A 27,800-nucleotide genomic window follows, 5' to 3' on the forward strand; every position below is an offset into this window, starting at 1 on the left:
CCATAGGTAGCTTGAGGTGGACTACGCCACCTTTCGAAGCGCAGGGGTACTGCTGACGAAAAACTTTCCGGATCCAGTCTGATGCCTGGGGGTAATTCTAAGGTAAGGTATCTATAACTAACTGTTTCTTTCAGATAGTGGCTAACAGAAGAAAGACCGGGGCAGGAGCGCCCTTCCCTCTCCACTGGCACCCACAGGCAGACATCGGGCCTTGCCGCTTGTTTCCAGATCCAATCGAGGGGATGGCGCCACCGCTCTTGGAAGCGGCGTGGTGGAACTCGCTTGGCCTCCCAACTAGACTTCCCCCTTGCCCTCCACGTCAGCACACCAAACTGAAAGGTCCCCGCCTACAGATCAGTCGACAGGCGACCAGAAGAACTACGCAGACGGCATTCACCCTCTGCCTTCCTCCCTGAAATCCTCCTTGGCCAGATTCAGACCTCTACCGCAGTCCAATCCTTAGACTGACCTCGGACCAGGAGCTCGACGCCTGACTTGGGCCCCGTGGACCTCTGGTGCCTGCCGGGACACAAGCAACCCCTTGGCTTGACGCTCAGTCGGAACTCTAGCCAACTCGACAGCGGCAGCCAGCGTTAAAATATCCGGACTCTGCATTTGCTCATCCCACCCGTATTGTGGACTCATCAAAACAAGCTTTTGTGGGGTAGAAGTATGGGGAGGGGTTGAAGTTGGAGGATGGGGTTTTGCTTATGCATAGTCATTGATAGTTCAAGATATAATTCCTTCCCTTAGGTACAGGCAAATTCAGTATTCTCTCTGGCAACCGCAACCACGCAACACTAAACACTCCTGTTACCTCCTTGAGACCCGCTGTACCAGCACGCGATCACCCCCGCATGGCCCCCTGCCCAGTATGCTGCCCACCTCTGATTCCCACATGCCCACACTCACCACATTCAAGGAGCTATCGTGGAATGTTAACTGTCTTCTGGACCGGATCAAGTGCTCAGCGATCTTTTGACCACTGTCACTTACCAGAAGTCCACCTGATATCGTGCAAGAAGCCCACTTATATGGCGAGCACTGCGATGCCTGTCCCGCATAGGCTATGATAGGGTCTTACAGGTGGGGTTCGCACGGGGAGCAGGGGGTGGGGTCACCATTCTCCTGCACCGTTCCTTCTCCCCGGTCCCACTGCATTCAGGGGCCCTGGGACCAAGCTTCTTATTGACTGGCTCTCCTCCTGTGGCCTCTGCGACGCTTGGAGAACATGGCACCCGACAATCCAGCAGTACACAAACATCTCTGCTTCCCATCACACACACGCATGCATCGACCTAGTCCTACTGCCAGTCCCCGAGTTATGTTGAAATATTCTCCAGAGTGGTATCGGACCACTCTCCTGTGCTCCTGAAACTGGGGCAATGCCCCCCAACCCCGCAACCCATGTGGCGCATTAACGCCTGGTATTTCCAAGACCCAACCATTTTCCAAGGGCTAAGAAACTAGCTTAAATACTACTCCGTAAATCTGGGTCAGTAGCCCGTGCAAGCACGCTCTGGTCTGCCAGTAAGGCTAACATTCAAGGATTCACGAAACACTTGTTCCGGACTAAGGAACGCGAGCGTCTCTCCCTTATTACACAATTGGAAGCCCAAACCACCCAACTAAACCAGCACCTTCTCTCTGACCCGAGTGAGGCTACTTCCCACCAGCTACGCCTCGTCCAGGAGGAGATACGCTTGCACTCTCCAGAAGCAACCAAACTACTCTGGCGCGCAACGACCGCCAAGATCTACGGATGGGGTGATAAGAATGGGGAAATGCTGTACTGGTTGGCCTCTCATCAGCAGGCCACTAAAATACTCGTAGAGATCAGAGACGAAACGGGCCAAGTGCACCAGGCTCTGCCAACCGTATTCGGTGCTGAGCGACAGAGACCAAGAAGCCGGTGACACCCTTTTGGGCGTGGTCGACCTACCAGCGCTCCCCTGGGGAGAAGCCCATCTCCTGGATGACCCCATCATGACAGAGGAGGTCAGAGAGGCCCTCTCTGGGCTACACCCAGAGAAGACCCCGGGCCCGGACGGATTCCCGATGGAGTACCTACTGAAAAATCGAGACTTACCACTCCCCCACCTCCTCGCCCTTTTCGAAGAGGTACGCTGCCTCGGCTCCTTCCTCAAGGACCTGGACTCCCTAAAACGCAGCCTCCCTTAACCTCATGGGCACATTACCACCCCATCTCCTTACTAAACTGGAAAGTTAAAGTTTTTGCCACAATTCTGGCTAACAGGCTGAGAAAGGTGCTGCCAACGCTCGTCTACCTCGAGCAATTTTACTTCATGCCAGAAAGTACACAACACTGCTACACATGGCCTTAGCCCACAGTCACTCCTTGCCGCACAAACTAGCCTTACTCCTAGTCGACTTTGAGAAGGCGTTTTATACGGTGGACTGGGAATACCTATGCAAGGTGCTGGTTGATGCCGGTATCTGCCCACGCTTCTGTGGTATGGATGATGATGAGTGTCCCATCACTTGACTCGCGTAAACGGGGGGGCCTCTCGGACCCCTTACCTATTAGACACGGAATGAGGCAGGGCTGCCCCCCCTTCTCTTTGCGTCAGAGATGGAGCACCTGAAGCAGCTAATTCGCAATGACCCAAAATGTGAGGGGTAGAGGTGGGAAGCCAATCATGAGAACCGCAAAGCCCTCTACGCAGATGACGTCCTTTTGTTCTTGGCAGATCAAGTGCAGAGCGGCCCCTGCTGCCTGCACCTACTTGAGGCTTTCGGACAGGCCTCTAGGTTGAAGATCAACCCAGCCAAATTAGTGCTGGTCCACCTGGCCCAGTCAAGGGACATTCCCCTCTGTAGGCTAAGCTTTAAATACTTGAACATATTGGTGGCGCTACAACCTGAACTCACCTGGGCCCTGAACATACAGCCACTGATCCAGAAGATGAAAGCGGACCAGACTAAATGGCAGAGCCTCCCTCTTAATGGGATGGGCACGATTGCCCCGCTTCCTCTTTGTTCTCCTTAACATCCCGAGGTCCTGGTTCCACAAGCTGGAGAGTGAGGCACGTACCTTCCTATGGCGGGACACCAGGCCGCATTTCGCTATAACTCACTGCCAGCGAGGCTCATACAACGGCAGACTGAGCATGTCTAACCTGTACCTCTATCATCTCGCCTCTCAGCTTGGTATAACAAGGGGTAGTTGGGCTCGGGCTACAAGCATTAACTTGCACGGCTCGGGTTCCCTGCTCTACAGGCAATGCTTTAAGGAGCCCCGATCCATTCCCACATACTCACAGTCACACGAGTGGTGCCCCTAGCCTGGCATGCTGCCCTACGTTATGTGCATTGGGATGGTAAGCTCACATAGCAAACCCATCTATGGCACGGCACCTGGCTGAAGGAGGTGACAACGCTTGCAGGTTTCAGAGCATAGGATATCATTGGGATCTCTCAGCTTGGGGTCGTTTGATCAGGAACACACATACGCGCCTTTGCCAACGTCCAAGAAAAACATCTTTTGAAGCTCCCCGCCATGGATGGCTCTTCCTGAAGTTGGCCTCCATCCAGGAAAGCCATTGTTCTCGACCTCTGAAAGTGAAGGCGCTCACCCCATGAGGTCAGAACAGCGTCTGTTGGCAGCAGGGGACCCCTCTAAGGGGGTGCGCAATTTTTAAAAATCTGACACTGGAATCTGTGCAGGTTTATTATGCTGAGATGTTTGATTACAAACATCCCATACTTCAGTGAAGCCATTATGGAGTTGGGGAACTCGTAATGAAGTGTCCAGCCCTTGTACTGACTATGGCTTCCCTGGTCACTTACAAAAACCAGGAAACTACAAGGATATTGCATGGGGACATCTGATCATTCAGATATGCCCTCACAGGAGATACAATGCACCCTGCCTTAATGTGATGTGGCAGTTTGCATGTGCTTGGTGAGGGGTCTCCTAGGGTGGCACAATTTGTGCTGCAGCCCTTAGGGACCCTATTTAAGCACAAGGCCCTTGGTACCAGGAGTACTGTTTACTAGGGACTTATATGTGAGCTAAAGTGGTGCCAATTGTGAAAAATAAAGGAACAGTTTCGGGAATGAGCTATGGCACAGGGGACTTGGTTGGCAGGGACTCTGTGCACTTCCAGTAGAAATGACATTTTCCAGGCAAAAAGTGGGGACCCACTGGCACCCACAGGCAGACATCGGGCCTTGCCGCTTGTTTCCAGATCCAATCGAGGGGATGGCGCCACCGCTCTTGGAAGCGGCGTGGTGGAACTCGCTTGGCCTCCCAACTAGACTTCCCCCTTGCCCCCCACGTCAGCACACCAAACTGAAAGGTCCCCGCCTACAGATCAGTCGACAGGCGACCAGAAGAACTACGCAGACGGCATTCACCCTCTGCCTTCCTCCCTGAAATCCTCCTTGGCCAGATTCAGACCTCTACCGCAGTCCAATCCTTAGACTGACCTCGGACTAGGAGCTCGACGCCTGACTTGGGCCCCGTGGACCTCTGGTGCCTGCCGGGACACAAGCAACCCCTTGGCTTGACGCTCAGTCGGAACTCTAGCCAACTCGACAGCGGCAGCCAGCGTTAAAATATCCGGACTCTGCATTTGCTCATCCCACCCGTATTGTGGACTCATCAAAACAAGCTTTTGTGGGGTAGAAGTATGGGGAGGGGTTGAAGTTGGAGGATGGGGTTTTGCTTATGCATAGTCATTGATAGTTCAAGATATAATTCCTTCCCTTAGGTACAGGCAAATTCAGTATTCTCTCTGGCAACCGCAACCACGCAACACTAAACACTCCTGTTACCTCCTTGAGACCCGCTGTACCAGCACGCGATCACCCCCGCATGGCCCCCTGCCCGGTATGCTGCCCACCTCTGATTCCCACATGCCCACACTCACCACATTCAAGGAGCTATCGTGGAATGTTAACTGTCTTCTGGACCGGATCAAGTGTTCAGCGATCTTTTGACTTACCAGGAGTCCACCTGATATCGTGCAAGAAGCCCACTTATATGGCGAGCGCTGCGATGCCTGTCCCGCAAAGGCTATGATAGGGTCTTACAGGTGGGGTTCGCACGGGGAGCAGGGGTGAGGTCACCATTCTCCTGCACCGTTCCTTCTCCCCGGTCCCACTGCATTCAGGGGCCCTGGGACCAAGCTTCTTATTGACTGGCTCTCCTCCTGTGGCCTCTGCGACGCTTGGAGAACATGGCACCCGACAATCCAGCAGTACACAAACATCTCTGCTTCCCATCACACACACGCATGTATCGACCTAGTCCTACTGCCAGTCCCCGAGTTATGTTGAAATATTCTCCAGAGTGGTATCGGACCACTCTCCTGTGCTTCTGAAACTGGGGCAATGCCCCCCAACCCCGCAACCCATGTGGCGCATTAACGCCTGGTATTTCCAAGACCCAACCATTTTCCAAGGGCTAAGAAACTAGCTTAAATACTACTCCGTAAATCTGGGTCAGTAGCCCGTGCAAGCACGCTCTGGTCTGCCAGTAAGGCTAACATTCAAGGATTCACGAAACACTTGTTCCGGACTAAGGAACGCGAGCGTCTCTCCCTTATTACACAATTGGAAGCCCAAACCACCCAACTAAACCAGCACCTTCTCTCTGACCCGAGTGAGGCTACTTCCCACCAGCTACGCCTCGTCCAGGAGGAGATACGCTTGCACTCTCCAGAAGCAACCAAACTACTCTGGCGCGCAACGACCGCCAATATCTACGGATGGGGTGATAAGAATGGGGAAATGCTGTACTGGTTGGCCTCTCATCAGCAGGCCACTAAAATACTCTTAGAGATCAGAGACGAAACGGGCCAAGTGCACCAGGCTCTGCCAACCGTATTCGGTGCTGACAACAGACACCAAGAAGCCGGTGACACCCTTTTGGGCGTGGTCGACCTACCAGCGCTCCCCTGGGGAGAAGCCCATCTCCTGGATGACCCCATCATGACAGAGGAGGTCAGAGAGGCCCTTTCTGGGCTACACCCAGAGAAGACCCCGGGCCCGGACGGATTCCCGATGGAGCACCTACTGAAAAATCGAGACTTACCACTCCCCCACCTCCTCGCCCTTTTCGAAGAGGTACGCTGCCTCGGCTCCTTCCTCAAGGACCTGGACTCCCTAAAACGCAGCCTCCCTTAACCTCATGGGCACATTACCACCCCATCTCCTTACTAAACTGGAAAGTTAAAGTTTTTGCCACAATTCTGGCTAACAGGCTGAGAAAGGTGCTGCCAACGCTCGTCTACCTCGAGCAATTTTACTTCATGCCAGAAAGAAGTACACAACACTGCTACACATGGCCTTAGCCCACAGTCACTCCTTGCCGCACAAACTAGCCTTACTCCTAGTCGACTTTGAGAAGGCGTTTTATACGGTGGACTGGGAATACCTATGCAAGGTGCTGGTTGATGCCGGTATCTGCCCACGCTTCTGTGGTATGGATGATGATGAGTGTCCCATCACTTGACTCGCGTAAACGGGGGGGCCTCTCGGACCCCTTACCTATTAGACACGGAATGAGGCAGGGCTGCCCCCCCTTCTCTTTGCGTCAGAGATGGAGCACCTGAAGCAGCTAATTCGCAATGACCCAAAATGTGAGGGGTAGAGGTGGGAAGCCAATCATGAGAACCGCAAAGCCCTCTACGCAGATGACGTCCTTTTGTTCTTGGCAGATCAAGTGCAGAGCGGCCCCTGCTGCCTGCACCTACTTGAGGCTTTCGGACAGGCCTCTAGGTTGAAGATCAACCCAGCCAAATTAGTGCTGGTCCACCTGGCCCAGTCAAGGGACATTCCCCTCTGTAGGCTAAGCTTTAAATACTTGAACATATTGGTGGCGCTACAACCTGAACTCACCTGGGCCCTGAACATACAGCCACTGATCCAGAAGATGAAAGCGGACCAGACTAAATGGCAGAGCCTCCCTCTTAATGGGATGGGCACGATTGCCCCGCTTCCTCTTTGTTCTCCTTAACATCCCGAGGTCCTGGTTCCACAAGCTGGAGAGTGAGGCACGTACCTTCCTATGGCGGGACACCAGGCCGCATTTCGCTATAACTCACTGCCAGCGAGGCTCATACAACGGCAGACTGAGCATGTCTAACCTGTACCTCTATCATCTCGCCTCTCAGCTTGGTATAACAAGGGGTAGTTGGGCTCGGGCTACAAGCATTAACTTGCACGGCTCGGGTTCCCTGCTCTACAGGCAATGCTTTAAGGAGCCCCGATCCATTCCCACATACTCACAGTCACACGAGTGGTGCCCCTAGCCTGGCATGCTGCCCTACGTTATGTGCATTGGGATGGTAAGCTCACATAGCAAACCCATCTATGGCACGGCACCTGGCTGAAGGAGGTGACAACGCTTGCAGGTTTCAGAGCATGGGATATCATTGGGATCTCTCAGCTTGGGGTCGTTTGATCAGGAACACACATACGCGCCTTTGCCAACGTCCAAGAAAAACATCTTTTGAAGCTCCCCGCCATGGATGGCTCTTCCTGAAGTTGGCCTCCATCCAGGAAAGCCATTGTTCTCGACCTCTGAAAGTGAAGGCTCTCACCCCATGAGGTCAGAACAGCGTCTGTTGGCAGCAGGGGACCCCTCTAAGGGTGTGCGCAATTTTTAAAAATCTGACACTGGAATCTGTGCAGGTTTATTATGCTGAGATGTTTGATTACAAACATCCCATACTTCAGTGAAGCCATTATGGAGTTGGGGAACTCGTAATGAAGTGTCCAGCCCTTGTACTGACTATGGCTTCCCTGGTCACTTACAAAAACCAGGAAACTACAAGGATATTGCATGGGGACATCTGATCATTCAGATATGCCCTCACAGGAGATACAATGCACCCTGCCTTAATGTGATGTGGCAGTTTGCATGTGCTTGGTGAGGGGTCTCCTAGGGTGGCACAATTTGTGCTGCAGCCCTTAGGGACCCTATTTAAGCACAAGGCCCTTGGTACCACGAGTACTGTTTACTAGGGACTTATATGTAAGCTAAAGTGGTGCCAATTGTGAAAAATAAAGGAACAGTTTCGGGAATGAGCTATGGCACAGGGGACTTGGTTGGCAGGGGCTCTGTGCACTTCCAGTAGAAATGACATTTTCCAGGCAAAAAGTGGGGACTTGCCATATCAAAAACAGAGGCCCTTTCCTATAATGGTGGAGCAGTTTAGGTTTATCAGAGGGGAGTGTTAAGGTTAAGCATTTGTTGAACACACAGTCAATAAATGAGACACACGCACTCAATAATCCGAGGCCAATTTAGAAAACCCCCAAAATATTTCTCATAGTATTTAGACACCGGATCTTCTTGATCAGGTATGAAACACAGTAAAACAGTTGAATAAGAAAGCTGTCAGATTTGAGTAATGTTATCCTATGGAAGGAAAAGACGTGTACTGCATTCAGGTATTTGCAAACTGTTGTAGAGGGTATCATTTAGGACTTAAGGTACTTGGTGGTGTAGGAAAGTGACCCTTTTTGCATGGTTACCCCCCAAGTTTTGCCTGACATCTGATACAACCTGACTTGATGTGCCCTGGGTCCCTGCCAATCCGGTTCCCAGGGCCTGTGTAATTTCCCAAAACGGAACCTTTGTACCCACAATTGGAACATCCCTGGCCACAGGGAAGCCCCTTGTACAAGGTACCATGGGTACCAAGGGCACAGTGACCAGGCAGCACATATTGTGCCACCCTTAGAGGTCCTGCACTAATTGCTGCGTGTTTTGTTGCAGAGAAAAGTGAGGAGTTGACATGGCACACATACATCTGCCTCCTCAGATTCGAAGAAGAAAGGAGAAGGACAGAAGAGCTGTGCTGACCCAGGAAGATGAGAACACCTACTGCTTTGGCTCCAACCTTACCAGCCTGTCCCAACTCCGACCTGCCTAAAGAGAAGAAACTGGGGTGTCCACCAGCCAGCAGCCACCCGGAGGACCTGCCCTGCGCTCCCCTTACATACTCTGTCTCCTGTGAGCACTGGATTTGCTCACCAAAGACTCCAAGACCAGAATTCGGATTCAGGTGACTCTGCGATTCTGCACCACTCTGTACCCGACGCCCACGGCCCGAGTTCGAGGAGCCCAACACCACAAGGAGGTCTCCCCAGCAATCCTGACCTGGGATCTGGTGATCCTCAAGCTTCAAAACGATGCCTGCAGCCTCAACCTGAAGGATCTCCCCGACCGCAACCGGAACTGATAAAACCCGACATCAGAAGACAACCTTGCACCAGACGCCCCACAGACTTAGGTAGCCCAACCGACAGTATCCAGAGGCATCCCCCAAGATCCAAACTTACCTCTCAAGCCGGTGGTGGCCTACAGGAAGCCTCCCTGCCAGAGCTTGCAGCAACTTCACCGAACCGAAGTCCTCCATTGAAAATGCACAGGGTCCCCAACGTCTTTTGGCACCCGGCTGCAACAGTGCCCTGATGGTGCAGCTCCTGTGCTGGTCGTTGGCCCCTGCAGTGCTGATCTTAACCCCAGGAGTTTTGCTCCCACATCTGAGTGGCACCAAAGGCCCCTTTAGTCCCATTGGCTAACATTAGGCCCCTGCACTCTGCACCCGGCCGCCCCAGTGCCGCTGGTGGTGCAACTCGAGTGCCCATCTAGACCTTGGGGAACCTTGGTCCTAACTCCCAAAACTCCAACGTGTACTTACCTGAGAAACCGCTAAAACTTTCTCCCATACAAACCCATGTTAAGAGATTTTGGGCCTAAAATGTTCTACGTGTTGAACTGATGTTTGCAAGGAGAAAATAAAACTAAACTGCAAAATATTAAAAGACTTACTTACTCTGTCTTGTGAGATCCTAAGGTGTGATATCTAGGTATACCACCGCCAGTACTCAAAGTAATCCAAAAGTAACAAAAAAGTATTCTGAAGGTAATTACTGTGTAATTCAAACTGCAAGTGATACAAACCTGTAACAAACAACTGCAACTCCATCCTCAATTATATTTCTGACTAAAGGTTTACAATTGAAGGTATATTTTACCTACCCGAGCCAAGTCCTGGTTGGTTCTAAAAACAAAAATACATGTACATTTTTTCACACTTAACCAATTGGGTCTGGATTCAGTCTCTTAGTGTGTGCATTAGTCTTGATTGAGTGAATACAACACACCCTCTGGATAAACCTAACAGCTCACCCACACTAACACAATACTTACCTAATTTAGCCTCTGCTATACCTCTGGGGGCTCCCCGGACTCTGTAAACACTATACCTTACTTTGGTATAGTATATACAGACAGCTTCCTACAGTGGCCAAGGTCCAAAGTACCACCAGCAGTTCAGGTGGTATTGTGTGAAGCGGTGCTGGTCGAAATAGTGAGTCTTGAGTGCGGTTAGCTGTAAAAGTTCAAAGGGACCTGCCAAAACAACAGATTCTGCAATGGCAGGAATTGGGGACAAGTCTGGCAGAACACAAAGGGGGGGCTCAGCTCGTGGTGGCACCTAGGCCAAGGGGACACAAGCAGAAGACCCCTAAATACTGAAATAAGGGGCGTTTTGGGGAGTGTAGGGTTGGGTACCTACCCCTGGGGTGACTACACCCCCTTATGACCACTTTCTGTGAAGAGTGGGCATAAACCTGACCCACAGTACCTAGTTTAACCAAAATCAAGATGGTGAAACACTTCTTTGACTGTCCACTTCAGGTGGCCTGCCTTAGGGGTGTGCCTGGCCTGAAAGTGTGTAAAGAACAACAAATAATCTCAACTGGTATCATTCAAAATAGGCAATTAAAGTGCATGTACGAGACATTACAGTTGAGATAAGGAAGACTCTCAGACAGAAAATTTAGAAAAAAGCAACTTGTATTAGATCAAGTTAATACAAAAGGACAACATAAATAAACAGAATAATGGAACAGTTGTAACAGCACTGTACGCAAAGTCAATGTAGCATAGGGACAACCCGAAATTATACTTGGTGCAGTATGGTACTATTCCACTCATCGATGGTATTCAACCGACAATTAACGGAATTACAAATGGTCATCCATTTGATTCGCTTTTGTTAAGCAGTAGTTTGATATTGCCGCCTCGCTGAGGAAGTGTTGGCTGATCTACCACTTGCCAGACAATATCTGTAGGGTTATGGTCTTTTTCCAGGTAGTGGCTCACTGCTTAACAAAAGCGAATCCAAATGGATGACCATTTGTAATTCCGTTAATTGTGGGTTGAATACCATCGATGAGTGGAATAGTACCATACTGCTCTGATATACCTCCTATCTATAATTTTGGCCACTTCACCCGCCTCTGGCTTCAATATTGAGTACTTTCAGTGGACTATATACCATCTCGGTCTCACCCGCTGTCACTTCCTTACTTGATTCACTTCCTTGGTTCTATAAATAACTATGTGTGCCATTTAGCTTTTTATGATTTGTTCATGCCCTGTTATTCTGTTACCTGTTGGGGCTTTATTTATTATTATTATTTTGTGCCTTTACAATTGTGATTACAATCGCTGATTGAGTCTCTTAGCGCAGAACTATAAAATTATATGTTTATGTAATTTGCCCATTGTCCTTTGTAAACCGTAATTTTTAATTACATATATTATTAATTATATACGTTTTCTTTTCCTTTGTAACTGTAATTCACCTTATGCGTTGACCGACACACAACCTTTCTGTCCTTTTCAATCTAACGTTCCTTTTCCTCACTTCTTTGTCTATTTCTATTAACCTGACCTTTCACATGGACGTACCTTACGTTGTAGCCACGCCCCTCATCTAATTTACTTCCTGAATCACCCCCGCCTGTTTATTCACGACTTTGGATTCCTGGTGACTGAGACGCCTTCCTTCGGACCCTCTATTTATTAGGTAATACTACCCGTAGCCCGTCTCTCAGTTCTTTCCATTTCTCCCTTTGACCTCTTTCCACATTGCGTTATTGACCCCTTGTTTAATTTGTTTTCCAGATTGCCCAGTCCTGCGCGCATTGCCCGCATTGGTCTATATGAGTTCCAAATGACTGCCATAAGGTGTATTTCTTTACCCTACTTATTTTCCAATGCCCCCGATGTACCTATTTTCTTTGGTCCTTTTCACTCCCTTTTGTTCCCTCTCCAGACTTTCGCATTCACTGCGCTTCGCCTATCCCCTGGATTTCGAGAAATTCTCTCGTTTGCCTCCAGGTATATACCCTCAAGTTTTTTAACTCATACACGTGATCTGTTCCTGATTGCCCGTTTAGATTCATTCCCTGTATAAACATTCCAAGTAATATGCTGCTAATTATTGATATTTTTTTCCCCTTCCTTATTCATACACGTGATCGGTCCCTTTTCGCCCGTTTAGAGTCATTCTCAGTGTAATCTTTTCCAGTAACATGGTGCTAATTATTGATATGTTTCCCTGGTCCTCTATTTTTCACCCTTCCTTGTTTTTATAGAATTTTTGAATCATAACGCATTGTCCGTTTTCTGGATCATGACCTACAATCCTTCATACCTCCAGATACACTGATGGGATTAATTTCCTTTGATACTTATGTCCAATTTATGTTCAGCTCCCCATACAATTTTTATTTCAATTATTCCCTTTTTTCATAGATTTTTACCGTGTTATCCAATTAAGTGGGGTCTTCCATCACTCAGAATTGTTGACCAATACTTTACAGGTAACTCCTGCCTTATCTCTTGACAGCTCCGTGTTCTTGCCTTCCCCTTTCCTTGCCACCCTTCCTTTTCATCCTCACTTTTCCTTAAACACTTTTCCCCCCTAATTTCTCTTTTTTTCCCCCCCCCTTTCTCCTACATAGACTAGCACTCACTGTATACTTTGACTCCCTGATTGTTTCTTCAATTTGTTTATATCCTCTCAGACTATAGGATTATGGCCTTTGTAGAGGGACTGGTTTGCCTCATTTCCTTCTTTTTTCTGTTTTCATTTGGCCCTTGCCCCTTTCCCTATCTTACACCCTTTTATATTCTTCTTCTTTGTACAGCACCTTTTGAATACTGCAACCCAGTCCTGATGATGATCCCAATTTAACCGGATCGAAACGCCGTCGACCTTTCAGCTCAACTGATGGCCTTATGGTTCTTGGAATAAATACATAATCATTTTTATTGTAGACAATTGAGTTCAGAACCTTTGTGTTTATTGTTCAACCAATCACTTTCACTTCACTTTGCGCCGTCCCCTGCTGATCTCACTTTGTCACTTGCGTCGCCGTCTCCGTGTCACGTACACTTTTAAGCACCAAGTACAATTTCGGGTTGTCCCTATGCTACATTGACTTTGCGTACAGTGCTGTTACAACGGTTCCATTATTCTGTTTATTTATGTTGTCCTTTTGTATTAACTTGATCTAATACAAGTTGCTTTTTTCTAAATTTTCTGTCTGAGAGTCTTCCTGATCTCAACTGTAATGTCTCGTACATGCACTTTAATTGCCTATTTTGAATGATACCAGTTGAGATTATTTGTTGTTCTTTGCATAACTACCCCAGTCTCAACGAGGTTTATGGGTTTATGCTTCTGTTGTCTATTATAAGAATGGCCTGAAAGTGTGCCACACCTTGTGACTAATGTTCCCACCTGCCCTGGTGCCAAATGGGTCCCTGGGCAGGGGGTGGCATTTCCCAGGTCTGGGGGGAAGCCGCTGTCTCATATCAAGGGCGGCAGAGGCTTTGGAGCCTTTGGTCCTCATGTGCTAATTCACTAGCCGTCCTGCTGAAGGTGGTATGCTCTGGACTCTCACGAGACGCTGTTACTGCGACTCCTGAAACGTCACAGGCTTTAGACAAGCGAGGCAAAGTGAGCGGCTCCTGGTGATCGGATGCAGACCCCGGTGAGCGACCCATGTGTCGAATTCCAAAAAGGAAGAGGCAGGAAATCCAGATGAAGTTTCAAGATGTTTAATCCACAAGGCACAGTACTGCTCAGTGTAAAGGCAAGATCAGAATGAAGTGGATTCCAATTCTAAGAGGAATCACAACTAACGGCATGGCAGGTGCAAGAGTCAAAAGTATACAAGGGAATTAAAGGGAAAGGAACAAAACGAGATAAGGAAAATACATGTAATGTAACACAATTCCCCCCCTTTAGGAAAATCAGGAAGGAACATTTACACATTTAGCCACCCTTTTCACATTTCATACTTTGCCATCTTGGGTAACACTGTTGCTATTGACCTTGACAATTTTGATGGGTCTACCAAATTTCATTTCACCTTTAATTAAAATACCTGGTTTGCGTATCCTGACCCAATCACCAATCACAAACTGTTTCACTTTCATACAAAGATCATAATAACGTTTAAATTTTTGTTGCTTTTCTTTCACTTTAAAGGCCACATCTTTTTGGTTGACCACTGAACTATGGGTATTTACAGCCTTTTTAAACCACCAAGGACAGAATTTGGAGACGGGTTCCCTCCCTTTTAGCAATTGAAAAGGGGAGACCTAGGTAGTGGAATGGGGAGTTATACGGTATAACCATAACTTTTCCCTCAACCTGTCTTTCCACTGAGTCCCAAATGTTCAGGCCCACAGAATATCTTGTTTAAGAACTCTGTTGTATCTCTCTACTTGACCAATACCTTGAGGTTCGTACAAGGCTGTGGTGACATGGCGAATATTAAAAAACTGGAGGAAGTCGGTCATCTCACGAGACTTCATTTGAACACAGTTATCCGTGATAAGGACTTCTGGTTAACCTTCGTGGGCAAATACTTCCTTAAAGAACATAATGACACTCAGCATTGGCATGTGGTACAAGCTTTACCTCGGGCCATTTGGAGTGATAATCTACCATCACCAAGGCAAATCTACAGTCTTGAGGCAAGAAATTAAAGGACCAGCAATGTCAAAACTGACTTTTTTCCCCATGGAAATGCAGGCCATTCAACAGGAATGAGGGGAGCAGGATCACACTTCAGCATTTTTTCACTGTTCACACACTCAGGGCATTCTCCCTCACAATCCTATCAACTAAACCAGGCCATCGGAACACAGACCTGATTAATCTCTTCATGGACGACATTCCCAAATGACTCTTGTGAGCTACAGATAAAATATGATCACGAAGGGACAGAGGTGGAATGCATTTCCCTTGCATGAAAAGGAGATCTCCTTCGATAACAATTTCACTAGAGATTTTCCAAAAGGGAAATAACTCAGCTGATATTTCAGTATTGGAGGGCCAACCTTTCGTGGTGTAATTAACAACTTTACACAATACATCATCCATACACATGGCACTCTTCCACATATTCTCAGAGATGGAACTACATTTTCCGGACACTATTTCAGCAATATTAGCAACAACCCCCTCATCATCACACACTTCACTCTCATTGCAGGGGGTCTGGACAGACAGCAGTAACATTGACTTTTCTTAGGACATATTCCACTGCAAAACTGTATTCTTGCAAACGAGACATTAATCTTGCTATGCGGGCGGTAGTATTGAGACCTCCCTCCAGGAGACAAAATGGACACTAAGGGCTTGTGGTCCGTTTTCAATATGAAACATGCACCCCAAATATACTTATGAACATGCTCCACTCCCCAAACACAGGCCAGCAGTTCCCTTTCAATTACAGCGTAACGCCTCTCAGTGAGGTTAAATGCTACATTCCACTCCTCTTTGCCCGCACGGCGAGACAAAACACATCCCAAACCATAAAGGCTTGCATCTACTGTGAGTATACACGTCTTGTTCATGCAGTAAGGTTTCAACGTGGGGGCAGCTATAATTTCTGCTTTGATACGGTCGAAAGCTTTTTGTTGCTTCCCCCCTTCCCCCAATACAAATTCAGCATTATTTCTTGTGAGTTCTCTTAAGGGTTCCATTTTGGATGCAAAATTCATGATAATTTGGTATAGTATTCGCATAGACCTGAAAATGAAAGAAGTTTATCCTTGCAGTCAGGAACAGGTGCTTTCAAAATGGTATCAACAGGAGATTTTTTAGGTACCACACCCTCTTTAGATAAAGTGTGCCCTAAGTATTCAACTGAATCTGGATACAATTTGCATTTGCTCTTTTTGAGTATTAACCCATACTCCTTGAGAACGCCACACACTTTTCTGAGATGATCAGTATGAGTTTTTTTTAATCTGGTGACAATATAAGAATGTCATCTTGGAAACACTTCACAAATGACTGCATAGCCTTGAAAAGATGACACATAGACCTCTGGAATACGGACGCTGCTGACGCTAACCCAAATGGCATTCTTTTGACTTGGGGTGTAATAAAAGCTGTCATATGACGTGACTCCTTGGCCAGTTCTATCTGATGATATGCGGATCGCAGATCAAGGGTGAAGAAGATCGTGGCACCTTCGAGCAGGCTTACTACCCCGTTGATATTTGGTAACGGATGGCAGTCAACCAGAATGTTAGCATTCAATGCTCTGAGGTCAATACATAATCTCAACGATCTATCAGGTTTACGTGCCAATACAATCGGAGAAACCCATTCCAATGACTCCACCTCTTCAATTACACCCCTATCCAACATCACTTTCAAAGCCTCTCCCAACTCTTCCCTCACATTAATGGGAACGTCCCTAAGTTTTTGTTTGACAGGGTATGCACCTTGCTTGAGCTTTATTAAATTGGTGAAACCCTTGAGTTTACCTAAACCTTCAGAGAATACTTCAGGAAATTCTCCCTCAATAAGTTTAACATCAGCACTGTCCTCAACTACAATAACAGGTCCCTTACTACGAGGATTGAGTATAATCCCCAATCTTCATTGATCTCTCCACCCCAACACGTTCACTCCCTTTTTGGCCACATACAACTTTCTAAAAGCAGTTCTGTCTTTAAACGTAACATCAGAGGCGATCAAACCCATAAGGTCAATGGTCGACCCGTCAAAACCTTGAGCAATGATATCCGAGGGGTAAAGATCTTTTGTGGACACAGTATTACTGAACTTTTCATTAAAATAATTCTCAGTAACGATCAACCATGGGGAGCCAGAGTCTGCCAAGAGTTCTAATTTTCCGTTCATTAAACCAACAACACATTTGGGGGAGTTCAAAACTTCCGCAGCAGAGGACTAAGCCACACCTATTTGGACACCAGGGTCTGGCTGCTACCTTGCAGAAACAGCCCCAAACAGTTGGGGAGCGGTTTTCCAGTTTAAATGCAGTGCCTACCTGCCTCTACTAAAGCATTGCTTCATCAATTATTGTCAAACCCTCAAATAGATCACTCATAGGCTATAAGGAACATGAGGTCAGTCAGGGCCAGACAACAAGCTAAACAAAAGACCCAGAATCAAAAAACACCTTCAAGGAAGTTGAAGTCAATTGGCATGGCACCCAACATGTCAAATGTCCTCACAGGTCAGGCCAGCCAATTAATATCACCTCTCCAAGCAATCCTTGGGAAATCAAGTTGTACTGGCAAATTCACCTTTTTAAAAGGACCCAGCTGCATTCTACTACAGAAAATATTGTGGGCCTACCAAACTCTTACGCCTCAAAAGTTTAACTCATTAATAATTTTCTCACACCAGCACCAAAGCCCTAATGCAAAAGAGGATGTAAATAAAATCCCAGCACCAAGTGATCCACGAAAGGCCAACACTGCCACGATCCAAGTGCAGGTCCATGCCCCAAACTGCCAATACTCAAGGCCAGGACCGAGCCAAAGATCCACTTTAGCATCCATTGAACCGTCAGGATGCAATATTGATTCGACACAGGCACAGCTACATGCTCCGAACTATGAGCACTCAACGCCAAGGGTGGATCAAAGACTGGACCCAAATCGCTCCCCAATACACAGAAGTCTCACCTCTAACAGTTCAGGTAATCCTAACTAAGACTTGGAGAATCCCTGGCTCCATTTAACTTCAATAATTAATAATATGGAACTTATGCAAGCTTTGGGGGTCAAGACCATCAACCTGACGAGTAATCATTAAGTGTGTACCCCTTCACTAACAGAAAACTTGAGTAAGTTGGACCGATTGCCCCAAGCAGATCCAACTAATACTTCTGAAACAACAAAATACGACTTAGTTCCTTCAATAATAGAAATTCGAGTCATTTGGAACAACCTGTTCAAGTTGATCCAACCAACTTCCCCAAAGTAATAAAACATGATCCACCAAGTACAATGCAGGACCAGTTCAGTGTGGCAGACCGAAACTAACGTCATGCTTCCAGGATGCAGCCATGCAACAATAATAGAGAAGCATGTGTAGGCACCGAGCCTAATGAGCATCATGAATACCCATAGGCGGAGAACATTTCATTCCTACCCTCCTCCTTATTAAGCAGTCTACAAACCTCAACCTCAGCACTCAACTTGCAATCAAATAAACTAGATCTTCAAATCAACCTTAAGAACATTATGGCGTCACATATCTCTGGTAATAATACTAAATTAGAAAAGCTAACACATTTGATGCACAGGCAAGGACTCACACGGCTCAACAAAAAGCTAAGATCTTTACTAGCTAGCCTAACCGGCATCTTAAACTAGATGGAAGATCGTGAGCGAGTAACAACACCTATCAGGCTCGCTCCAGTGGGGAACATTTGTTACCAACGCAACTAATAGACAACCAGCTAACAGCAGAAGTGAGTAAGATATGCATTACCCACTGCACACACTTATGAATCTTACGGCAATTGAGCAGGCCCTCCCAATCTCCGGAACCGTCCTTGACTAAGGGTAGTGAACAACGCAAAACTAAAACCCTAGTGCAAACTAAAAGACAAAGGAAATGTGCAAGGAAGGCAAGAAAGAATCCTCATCGTACAAGGAAGAATGGCGCACACAGTAACAACTTATACACCATCTTAGTGCCAAGCAGAAACATCAAGACCCATCGGCCACAAACACTTCAATGATCCCGCTAAGTGACAATGAACTTGAGTTACTCGACGAACTGGAGATAAATTTGACATCCAGAGATTCATAAGCTGCATCGCAAGCAACTCTCGGCAGGCCAGACACCGTGTAGGAGGCCCAGCCAGTAACCGGTGATCAACCAGTCCAGAGCCTGCAAGTTGACATGACGAGCAAACAGCCAGTCACCATACCAAAACTAACTTTTCAGATAGGATTATGCCAGCAAAAAGGATCCTGGGGCTGAGGATGGTAATGTTACACACCCACTCTTTAAGCAAGGGCAGAACCAATGGGAGCGAATGCACCGAAAGCAAAATACGGTAAGATCGTTATCATCTTGTTCGTCTACAGAAGATGGTGCAGCAGGCACACCAACCAAAGAACCCCCTTGCAAATTATAAGATTATGATTAAAGTCAATGCCGAAAGCACAGGGAGAGCAAATAACACAATGAAGCAACAAAACACTCATTTGGAATGGTCACTAAGCACTTCAGGTTTAAGTATTCTCTCTCTGGATATAGACAGTGACAGCAAATTGTTTTAACACTTCAATGTGGGACACAAGGCCAGCAGGACATTTTGCAAAGAGGTAATATCATGAGGTTGATCACAGTCATACATACCCTACAGTACATTAAATTATAGGATCTGATATCAGTCAGATTTCTGTCTAATGAAGATCGCAGCCACCCGGAGCAAACTCTCACTACATGGAGATCGGAAAAGATAGCCCTCCTAGTTAAAAGCCCAAATCAACAGTTTAAATACTGGGACCTAATTCTTTCAAAACGTATAAAACAGCATTACCCATCACCCTTTCTAGTTCCGGTCCAAAGGCCAAGCACCGGCTTGGGTCCCACCCCTGTGTATTCGGTTTTACAAAATGCTAGTGGCTCAACTGAAATAGGCACTCAACCAAAGAAACAAGCAATGTATGGGAATCAAGAGCAATGGCGATGGTTAGCGTCAGCCTGAAACGCCCCAAGGAAGGAATGAGTTCCTAAACAAGTGACCAACAACTTACAGGAGACTACCCTAAGCATTCTTTCCTGGAACATTGCAGGAGCAAAGCACAAACGTACCAATGGCTTAATGCAAGCAAACCAGGGAAAATATGAGATAATAGCCCTGCAAGAGACTTGGTTGATCAACCCAATGCAACTGGCTGGTTACGTCCTCAACCACATTGAGGCAAATAAATTACATCGACCAGAGACGCCCAGAGGGACTCAACTGCACTAAATGTCACAATGGTACAATTACATATCTCAACTCTAGGTCTACCGGTAATCAAGTTTAGCTTCCGCCACAAACATTTGATAACCCCAGTAATATTATTCATTATCTACGAGCATCCCAATACACAAAGAAAGACCATATTATTCAACAAACTAATCTACGAGATAACAGATAAGATTCACGAAGCCCACTTGGGAAATACTGGTGACAGGTGATTTCAACACCAATTTAATATACACACCAGATGTAGATATGCATTTGGCAGCCAGAAATGCCATCTGGGTGGTCCACCCGCAGGCCAGCCATCCTCAAAAACTATATGATCGCTTTGGGAAAGAACTGGTCACTGCCCTGGAACATCTAGGTTTAAGGGTAATTAATGGTAGCACTCAGGACGACCCTTCCTTTCTCCCCCCAGATTTGCACATTATGGTGGGACCTCAGGATCAATAACTGATTATACAATCGTCTTCTTGTCACTAATGAGGCCTTTAAGGAAATATAAAGTCAAAAGTTCTACGCAAAATGACCACTCGTACCAACATCTGCAGCAGAGTTTAAAGCCTGCAAGACATATGCCTGCACCAGTGGAAATTGGAAGTCTAGAAATTACCAAATTGAAATGTCTAAAATGAACATACTACTCCCTCCCGATTCTGGCTACTAAGGCGAAAGTAATTCTGGAGTTTAGTACAATATCTCATGCCACGCCAATGAAAGCCTGGACATTGTTTTCAACAATAATGCTAACGCATGGTTCAGTATTTATGTCCAGAATGAGGTGAACGGCCAGGCGTGCGCACACTGATGTAAAAAACCTTAAACCTGAGAAAAGAACGAAGATGAGCAATCAGGAAGGCCAGAAAATCTAGTGCCGCAATTTATATATGGGAGAAAATAAAAAACTTGAAGAAGCCATATAAAAAACAGTTCTGGGCAGAGCGAAAAACTAAATCCGACGAGTTCAGGCAAAGATAATTTTCAACTCTAAACAAACCAATACTAGAGCTTTCTGGATAACAGTCAACGGTATTGGCAGGGAAGCAAGAGTAATAAATAGCTCAAGTGTTTCTGAAAAAACCTGGGTAGCTCATTTGACGAAGACCTTTGCAAAACAAAAAAGGTTCTCGAGAACAAAGTAATGACGCTGGGGTAGATGACGTAAAAGACCTGGTTACATCTACAACATGTAGGATGTCACATCAGCCACCCATAGCAGTCCAACACTGCACACCAAATGTGGCAAAAGTGATTATAGCAGGACAAAGTAGTAGGGCGCCAGCCCCTAATGGCATCCCGTGGGCCAATTATAAGTTAGACCCTGAATACTGGGCCATCCCACTAATGGGATTATACAATGAGGTGGAAGCAACTAACTGATCTAATCCCCAGCAGCTGAAGGGGGTCAATAATAAATCCATTTTTAATGGTGGGGACTGATCTAACCCTCCGAATTACAGGCTTATCACACTCATTGACACAGAAGCTAAATACTACGATTTACTACTCCTGGAAGATCTAGTTGAGTGCTCAAACCGCAACAATCTGGTTCCTTTCAACCAGACAGGGTTTCGGAAAGGCTATGGAACTATTATCAACACCTTCGCGGTAAAAACAATAGCTGACAAATGTAAGCCCTTATAGAAAAAATTGCAAGTATGCTTTACAGATTTTAAAACCGCATTTGATATGGGTGGACAGAGCTCTTTTGTGGGGAAAACTACGTCAGTGGGGTTTCCACGACAAAACCATGCAAACTATTGAGCAGCTAGATACTAACACATGGATCCAAATCAAGTTGGCAGATAGGATGAGGTGGTCAAGGAGAATACCCGCAGCCCACTGGTCAAAGCTCTATGGCAGTCTTTGGAAAATGATCCCCACTCGATATACAGCAAATATCTGAGGTCTTCACTGCAAGAAACTAACACAATTGACCCATGGCACTTAAACTTATCGCATCCTGCCTCCTGCCGTGCCACCAACAAGCTGCTATACTGCACTCTCTCATCAACAAGCACAAAATGACCGCTCGGTCACATGCCTGGATGGTAATACAATCTTCTAACATTTAAAAGCCAGCAGAATATCTCAGCGCTACATACCCAGCGTATTTAAAGAGAAAGCTGTTGCCCATCCGGTTTGATGTCTTGCCATCTACGGCTGACCAACCAGCATGGAAACATAAAGGGCCAAGTCATGCAGACTATTTGGTGCCCCGAAGGAAGATATCATACACCTGGTTTGCATATGCCCATTCTTCAAGAAATTATGTATTTTTTGCTGAAATCCATCTTTAATGAACGGGGAACCGAACCTGCCGGATGGCTATAATAAAGAACCTTGATCACTCACACCCCCAGATTAATTGTAAATTGATTAAATTTCTGATATTACATGGAAAACGACTTAAATGAAGTTCCACTTTAAATTACGGATGTTCAGGACGATTTTATCAGCACTGGGGAAACTTTCTAAATGACTAAGAAATTGGATGATCACTGTACTATGGCACTTTAAACCCACCTTAGTGTATTCAAGAGCCGATATTTTTAGGTTTGGCATTTTCTATAATACTAGAAAGAAGGAATATATTTTTTTCTATGTATCTTATGTATTTAGATGTTTATGAACATTGTTGAAAATAGTAACTTTGCAGGACAACAAGTAGTTATGTATTATTCGCTAGGATTTTATATGTTTTATGACATTTTAAGTAAATGATAATATTATGATGGTGTTTATCAACTAAAAACAATAAAACAATTGACTGGAGGAGGTGTAAAAACCGTCTTCCGGAGCAAGCATTGTTTCTGGCCTCTGAGAGCGTGGGCTCTCATCTATAGGGGAGCAGAAACTTGTCTGTGGTGGCATTTTGGACAATACCAGTCAGTCAGCACACTAGAGGACCAGTAGGTTTTCGGGGGGCACCTCTAGGGTGCACTTTGGGTGCATGTCATAAATAATCTAGCACTGGAATCAGTTCAGATTTATTAGGATGAGGTGTTTGATACCAAACACCACTGGCTTCAGAGCAGCCATCATGTAGCTGGGTAACTCTGAATGATCAGTGCCCAGTACATCTCCTAAAGATGGCTGTGCATGCAATGGGCCCTCACCTATAATATAACGAACCCTGCCTTAGGGTTCCAAGCTTGCTATAGAGGTGACTTGCATATTGTATAGGCAGTGTACATGGGCATGGCCCACAGGGTGTGCGCCGTGTTGTGTTTTCAAAATGGTTCGCACCATTTCATGCATCCTGTAATGGTAGGCTGTTTTGGGGGTTCCCTTTGGATGGCATCATGCTGCAGCAGTAGAGACCCTCTTTAGTACCCATGCCCTAGGTACCAGAGGTACCATTTAATAGGGGTTTACAGGGGTGCTAAGGTCCTTGCCAATTGGGCACAATTAGATATTTACCATTTTTTAAAGGAAGGAGCACTGAAGGCCTGCTTAGCTGGGAATCAGTGAAAATTTAGTCAAAAAGCCTTAGTAATAGGGCAAAAAGTGGGGCTGGCCATGTCAAAAAGGGCACTTTCCTACAGGTATCAGTTTTGGAGACAGAGGCAAAAAAAAAATGTTTTGCAACATTATCGGCTGACCTTCACATGCCAGCCCTACAAAGATCATTGGAGCAGTAGTTGGACAGGGAGTTAGATAAAAGCATTTAAATGACAATTAGGCATTCTCTGGAAGATAATGAAAGGAAGGCCTATCGGAGGTCCCTTTTTTTGAAGTTGTGTAGTTGAACTCACTCCAACATTCTGTGCTTTTTGCATGAGGACCACCATGCATGTCTTTGCCATTCCCAAATAAAACCTGCTGGAATACCCTAGATGAATAATCTGAAGTGCAGACCCCACATGTTTTGAACTTCATTGGTTCCATACAAGTAACTCTCCACTATTGATAGAAGCTGAACATGATAGTGTTGACTGATTTCCTAGTCAGACCTCTGAAGGATAGTGAATTAACGTAAATGACATGTAAACTTTCAATAGAAGCGGAAAACATTAGCTACTGGCAAAAAGAATTGTGTTGCTGTATATAATCTATCTTCACTATGCAACCAAGCATCCTAAACCCTATCACTGTGATTTCCACAGCATTCAGCTGCAACAAACTGTCTCTCATCCAATATTCATCAGATACCCCAGAAAATGAATGTCGTCCCCAAATGACTGAATTAGGCCTGGGCGGAATTTTAATTAGGTTAAGTAATCGGAGTGATTTCAGTAATTGGCATTATTTGTTGGTGTGGAATTATGATAATTATGTGATCTCTACTCCGCATAATTTGGGGGGAAAACCGCCAACAACAACACAGTTAGCCACAGTGAGGATGCCGCTCATGCTCGTATGTGTCTTTTTCAGCGTTTAGAGCCATTTCTTAATGCAAAAATACATCCTCGTTCATTTATGACGTGAGGGGGCATTTTTGAGCTAAGAAATAGCGCTAAATGCAGAACTAGTCTTCGCATGTAATTCAGTGAAATCTCACATAATTCCTCTATAATTCTGCGTGATTACGCTGTACTGAATTACGCTTGTTACTCCCACCCCTAGAAAAAATGCCACAGTTTTACAGTTTGCAGCTGGAAACACAGACAGTCATGCACACGTTCATTTATTTTAATTCATAGCTATCTCCCCATGCATCTTAATCCAGATACATTCCTGCACGTCCAGTAATGGATTCTGCACATTGCTGCCAACTCTCTCTAATTCTGGCCAAAAGCAGCCTTTGCTATTACAGTACGAAACTGACATATGGTTGCCAATTCTGACCAAATCCTGACCAACAGTGCAGATGCTATTCAGATGCTGAGAAATATACACAACTATCAACTGACCCTATTGCTAACATACAGCACCCAAATTTGACTGCACCAAATTGCCAATTCACCCTAATCAATATGACTGCAACCCCTGCTGTTACAGAACTGCAACCTGCAAAATGCCTTTAGCATTGCCCTCAAACCTGACCTGTAGCATATGCTAATACTACTTTGTGACGCATATGCTAATACTACTTTGTGGCGCTCAAAACTGTTCTTCCAATGCACCACAATTGGGACCTGCAGCACTCATTGCTTCATATAAAGAACAACGTATATGTATCTTCCAAAGTAGCTCCCCCCTGACCTGCAGCACCGGCTGCAACTCCATCATGGAGACCCAGAGACACAGATCTTCCAATGCTTCTCAATTGGGATCATGACTGTTGCAGTGACTAACAATACAGAGAATCCACAAATGTAATGACAAAGGTTTACAATTTATTTGTATGGCCTAACCAATTAGCCATGTAGCCCACATGCTTTGTCTGTTGTCACAATTCTTATGCCTCCTCTAGGGATCCTGTCAATCCAGTGCACTTTCTATCAATAATGCCTATGAGGCTGCCTGCCTGGATCTTTTAACGCAAAGACCTACTTGTTCCTTTGCTCACCATGGCAATGTTGAAGCATGTGTGGAATAGAACGGTTGAATCAGGCTTCTCCAGACCTTCTTTTAAAGGCTTTAGGTTCTCGACAATTTCATCTGTGTAATCCTGTGCAAATCCTGCAAACAAAAAGACCACAGCAGTTAGTCTGTGTAATCCCTCAAAAGAGTCGACTTTTCATTATGCTTTCCTGGGTAAACCTGCAAACAAGCAGATAGATCATGACAGTATTTCAATATTTCTGTGTAATGCTGAGCACAGACAGTTCTTCAGAGTAATAATGTATAGCAGCTGGTTATGTGCACTAGACTGATCCTAGTGGAAGTAGAACTTGGCAGGGCTAACCCATTATAATAAAAAGATGGAGGTAAGTTGCAATTTTGAATTGCATCAGCCTCTTAGCACATTGTTAATCAGGCCCTACACCCGCCGTTTGTGTTGAGACAGTAGAGTGACTACCCCATCATTATGCCATGAGGGAGTAAGAGCCATCACCCAACCCTTTTTGCTCCCATTTCTTTCAACCTACAATCTGTATTAAGTTCCTACTAGGTAAACCCAGACCCAGCACAGCTGTGCTGGGAGAGACCTGTGAGGCTTTATGGAATGAACGTTATATGCCTTCAGTAAAAGTGGTTATGATGGAATACTGTACTCCCTTTCAATAGTCTTTATCTCTGAAGTAAACCGTCCTCTAGATTCGAATAGAATAACCTTTTTTTCATGCTCTCACGATGCACGTAAACATCATCATATAATACGCTACTGTATACATGGCAATGCTACTCCATCACCATTGGTCCCTCTTACCACCCACAGACATCAAACCTGCAGAAGATACTACAGAGCTATGTAATGGTTCCAAAAGCCAGACACACGTTTATGTTCTAATTGTTTGTTTCTCTCTTATACTTAACCTTTCGAGTTTAAGTGCTACGCTGCTGCTCGAGGAACAAGAAAACGTATACCAGAGAATACCGCTGGTCCGATTAGCATCGCGGTCATGACCGCCGCAGTGTGATTTTCCACCCACCACTTTTCCGCCAGTTGCAGTCCGCCCGCTTGCCTGGCGCGCGGAGTTGCCTGCAAATGACATCACTGATGACATCATCCACTGAATGTGGCTTAGTTTGAAATTTAAATATGTATTATATATATATACCAATCTGTATTGAAGATTGAGTGGATATATAACTGTCTGGATGGAGGATTTAGTAGCTGTCTGACTGTCTTTTTAAGTGAGTAATTAAAAGTGTCTCACTTAATACATGGATTAGTAACTAAACTATGTGAATGTGTGCAGCACTGTCTCTGTTGTTGTAGAACATGCTGCATCAGTTGGTCACTAACTACATGAGGGTGTATATTAGTTATTGATTAGTTGGGTGAGTATTTGTATGGGACACTGAGTTTGTGTGTGGTTGGATGGGCTGTGTGTAACTATGCATAGATGTGTGAATGGTTGATTGACTAAGTGTATGGGTTTAAGAGTGCATGTGGAAACAGTTGTTTGGGTGACTGAGTGTATTTATTTGTGTGTTGGTGAGCGAATATATGTTTTAGTTGTACATCTTCAACAAAGTAACAAAATAAAAGGCATTGTATGTGAGAGTTGGTGTATATAAATAAGTTTGTGTAAGAGTCAGTGATTGTGAGAGTAACTATATGAATGAGTGTATAATTGTAATGGTGCTTTTTTAACATATTAACGATGAGTCACTATGTGTTTGAATAAATGAGGTGTCGTTGGATAATTGTGTAAGTGAGTAAATTTAAGTGCGATACATTTTTTTCATGAGTGAGTAGGATGACTGCATAACCGACTAAGATGACTGCTGATGTGTCAATGTCTATATATGTGTATAAGTGCATTTGATAGTGTTATATTAATTAATGACTGCATGTATAGATGATTCTGTTGTTGAATGGGTAGTTGTGTGTGTAGACTTAGGAATCAGTGAGTGGGTATGTAGTAACTGGTATTGGTGTGTCAATGGTTTCAAATATGGTACTCTGTATTTTACAGTGAGTGATGAAAGGTTATACTAGTGTATGATGAGGTGTATCAGATTGTCAAGTGGATGATGTCATCAGTGATGTCATTTGAGATGTCATCAGTGATGTCACTGACCATGTCATGAATGATGCAATATGTGACATCATCAGCAGTGCATTGCGGGCGCGTGAGTTATAGTTAGCAGAACTAACTATAACGGAGGAATTTTTATGGTTTTGTATGAGTGAA

General features: G+C 45.5%; 1 protein-coding gene across 2 annotated transcripts in view; it reads right to left on the minus strand.

The window, feature by feature from the left end:
• The window catches only part of MROH1 (maestro heat like repeat family member 1), a 2,508,022-nt gene that overhangs the window by 736,280 nt on the left and 1,743,942 nt on the right, over window positions 1–27,800 (minus strand). For both annotated transcript variants that reach the window (XM_085604508.1, XM_085604507.1), the window contains one exon: window positions 25,562–25,674. In XM_085604508.1, coding sequence (XP_085460634.1) covers window positions 25,562–25,674 — 113 coding nt within the window. The remainder of the gene's footprint in view (window positions 1–25,561; window positions 25,675–27,800) is intronic.

This window comes from Triturus cristatus, chromosome 5_1 (genome assembly GCF_964204655.1).
Source record: "Triturus cristatus chromosome 5_1, aTriCri1.1, whole genome shotgun sequence".
NCBI classification, from domain to species: Eukaryota; Metazoa; Chordata; class Amphibia; order Caudata; family Salamandridae; genus Triturus; species Triturus cristatus.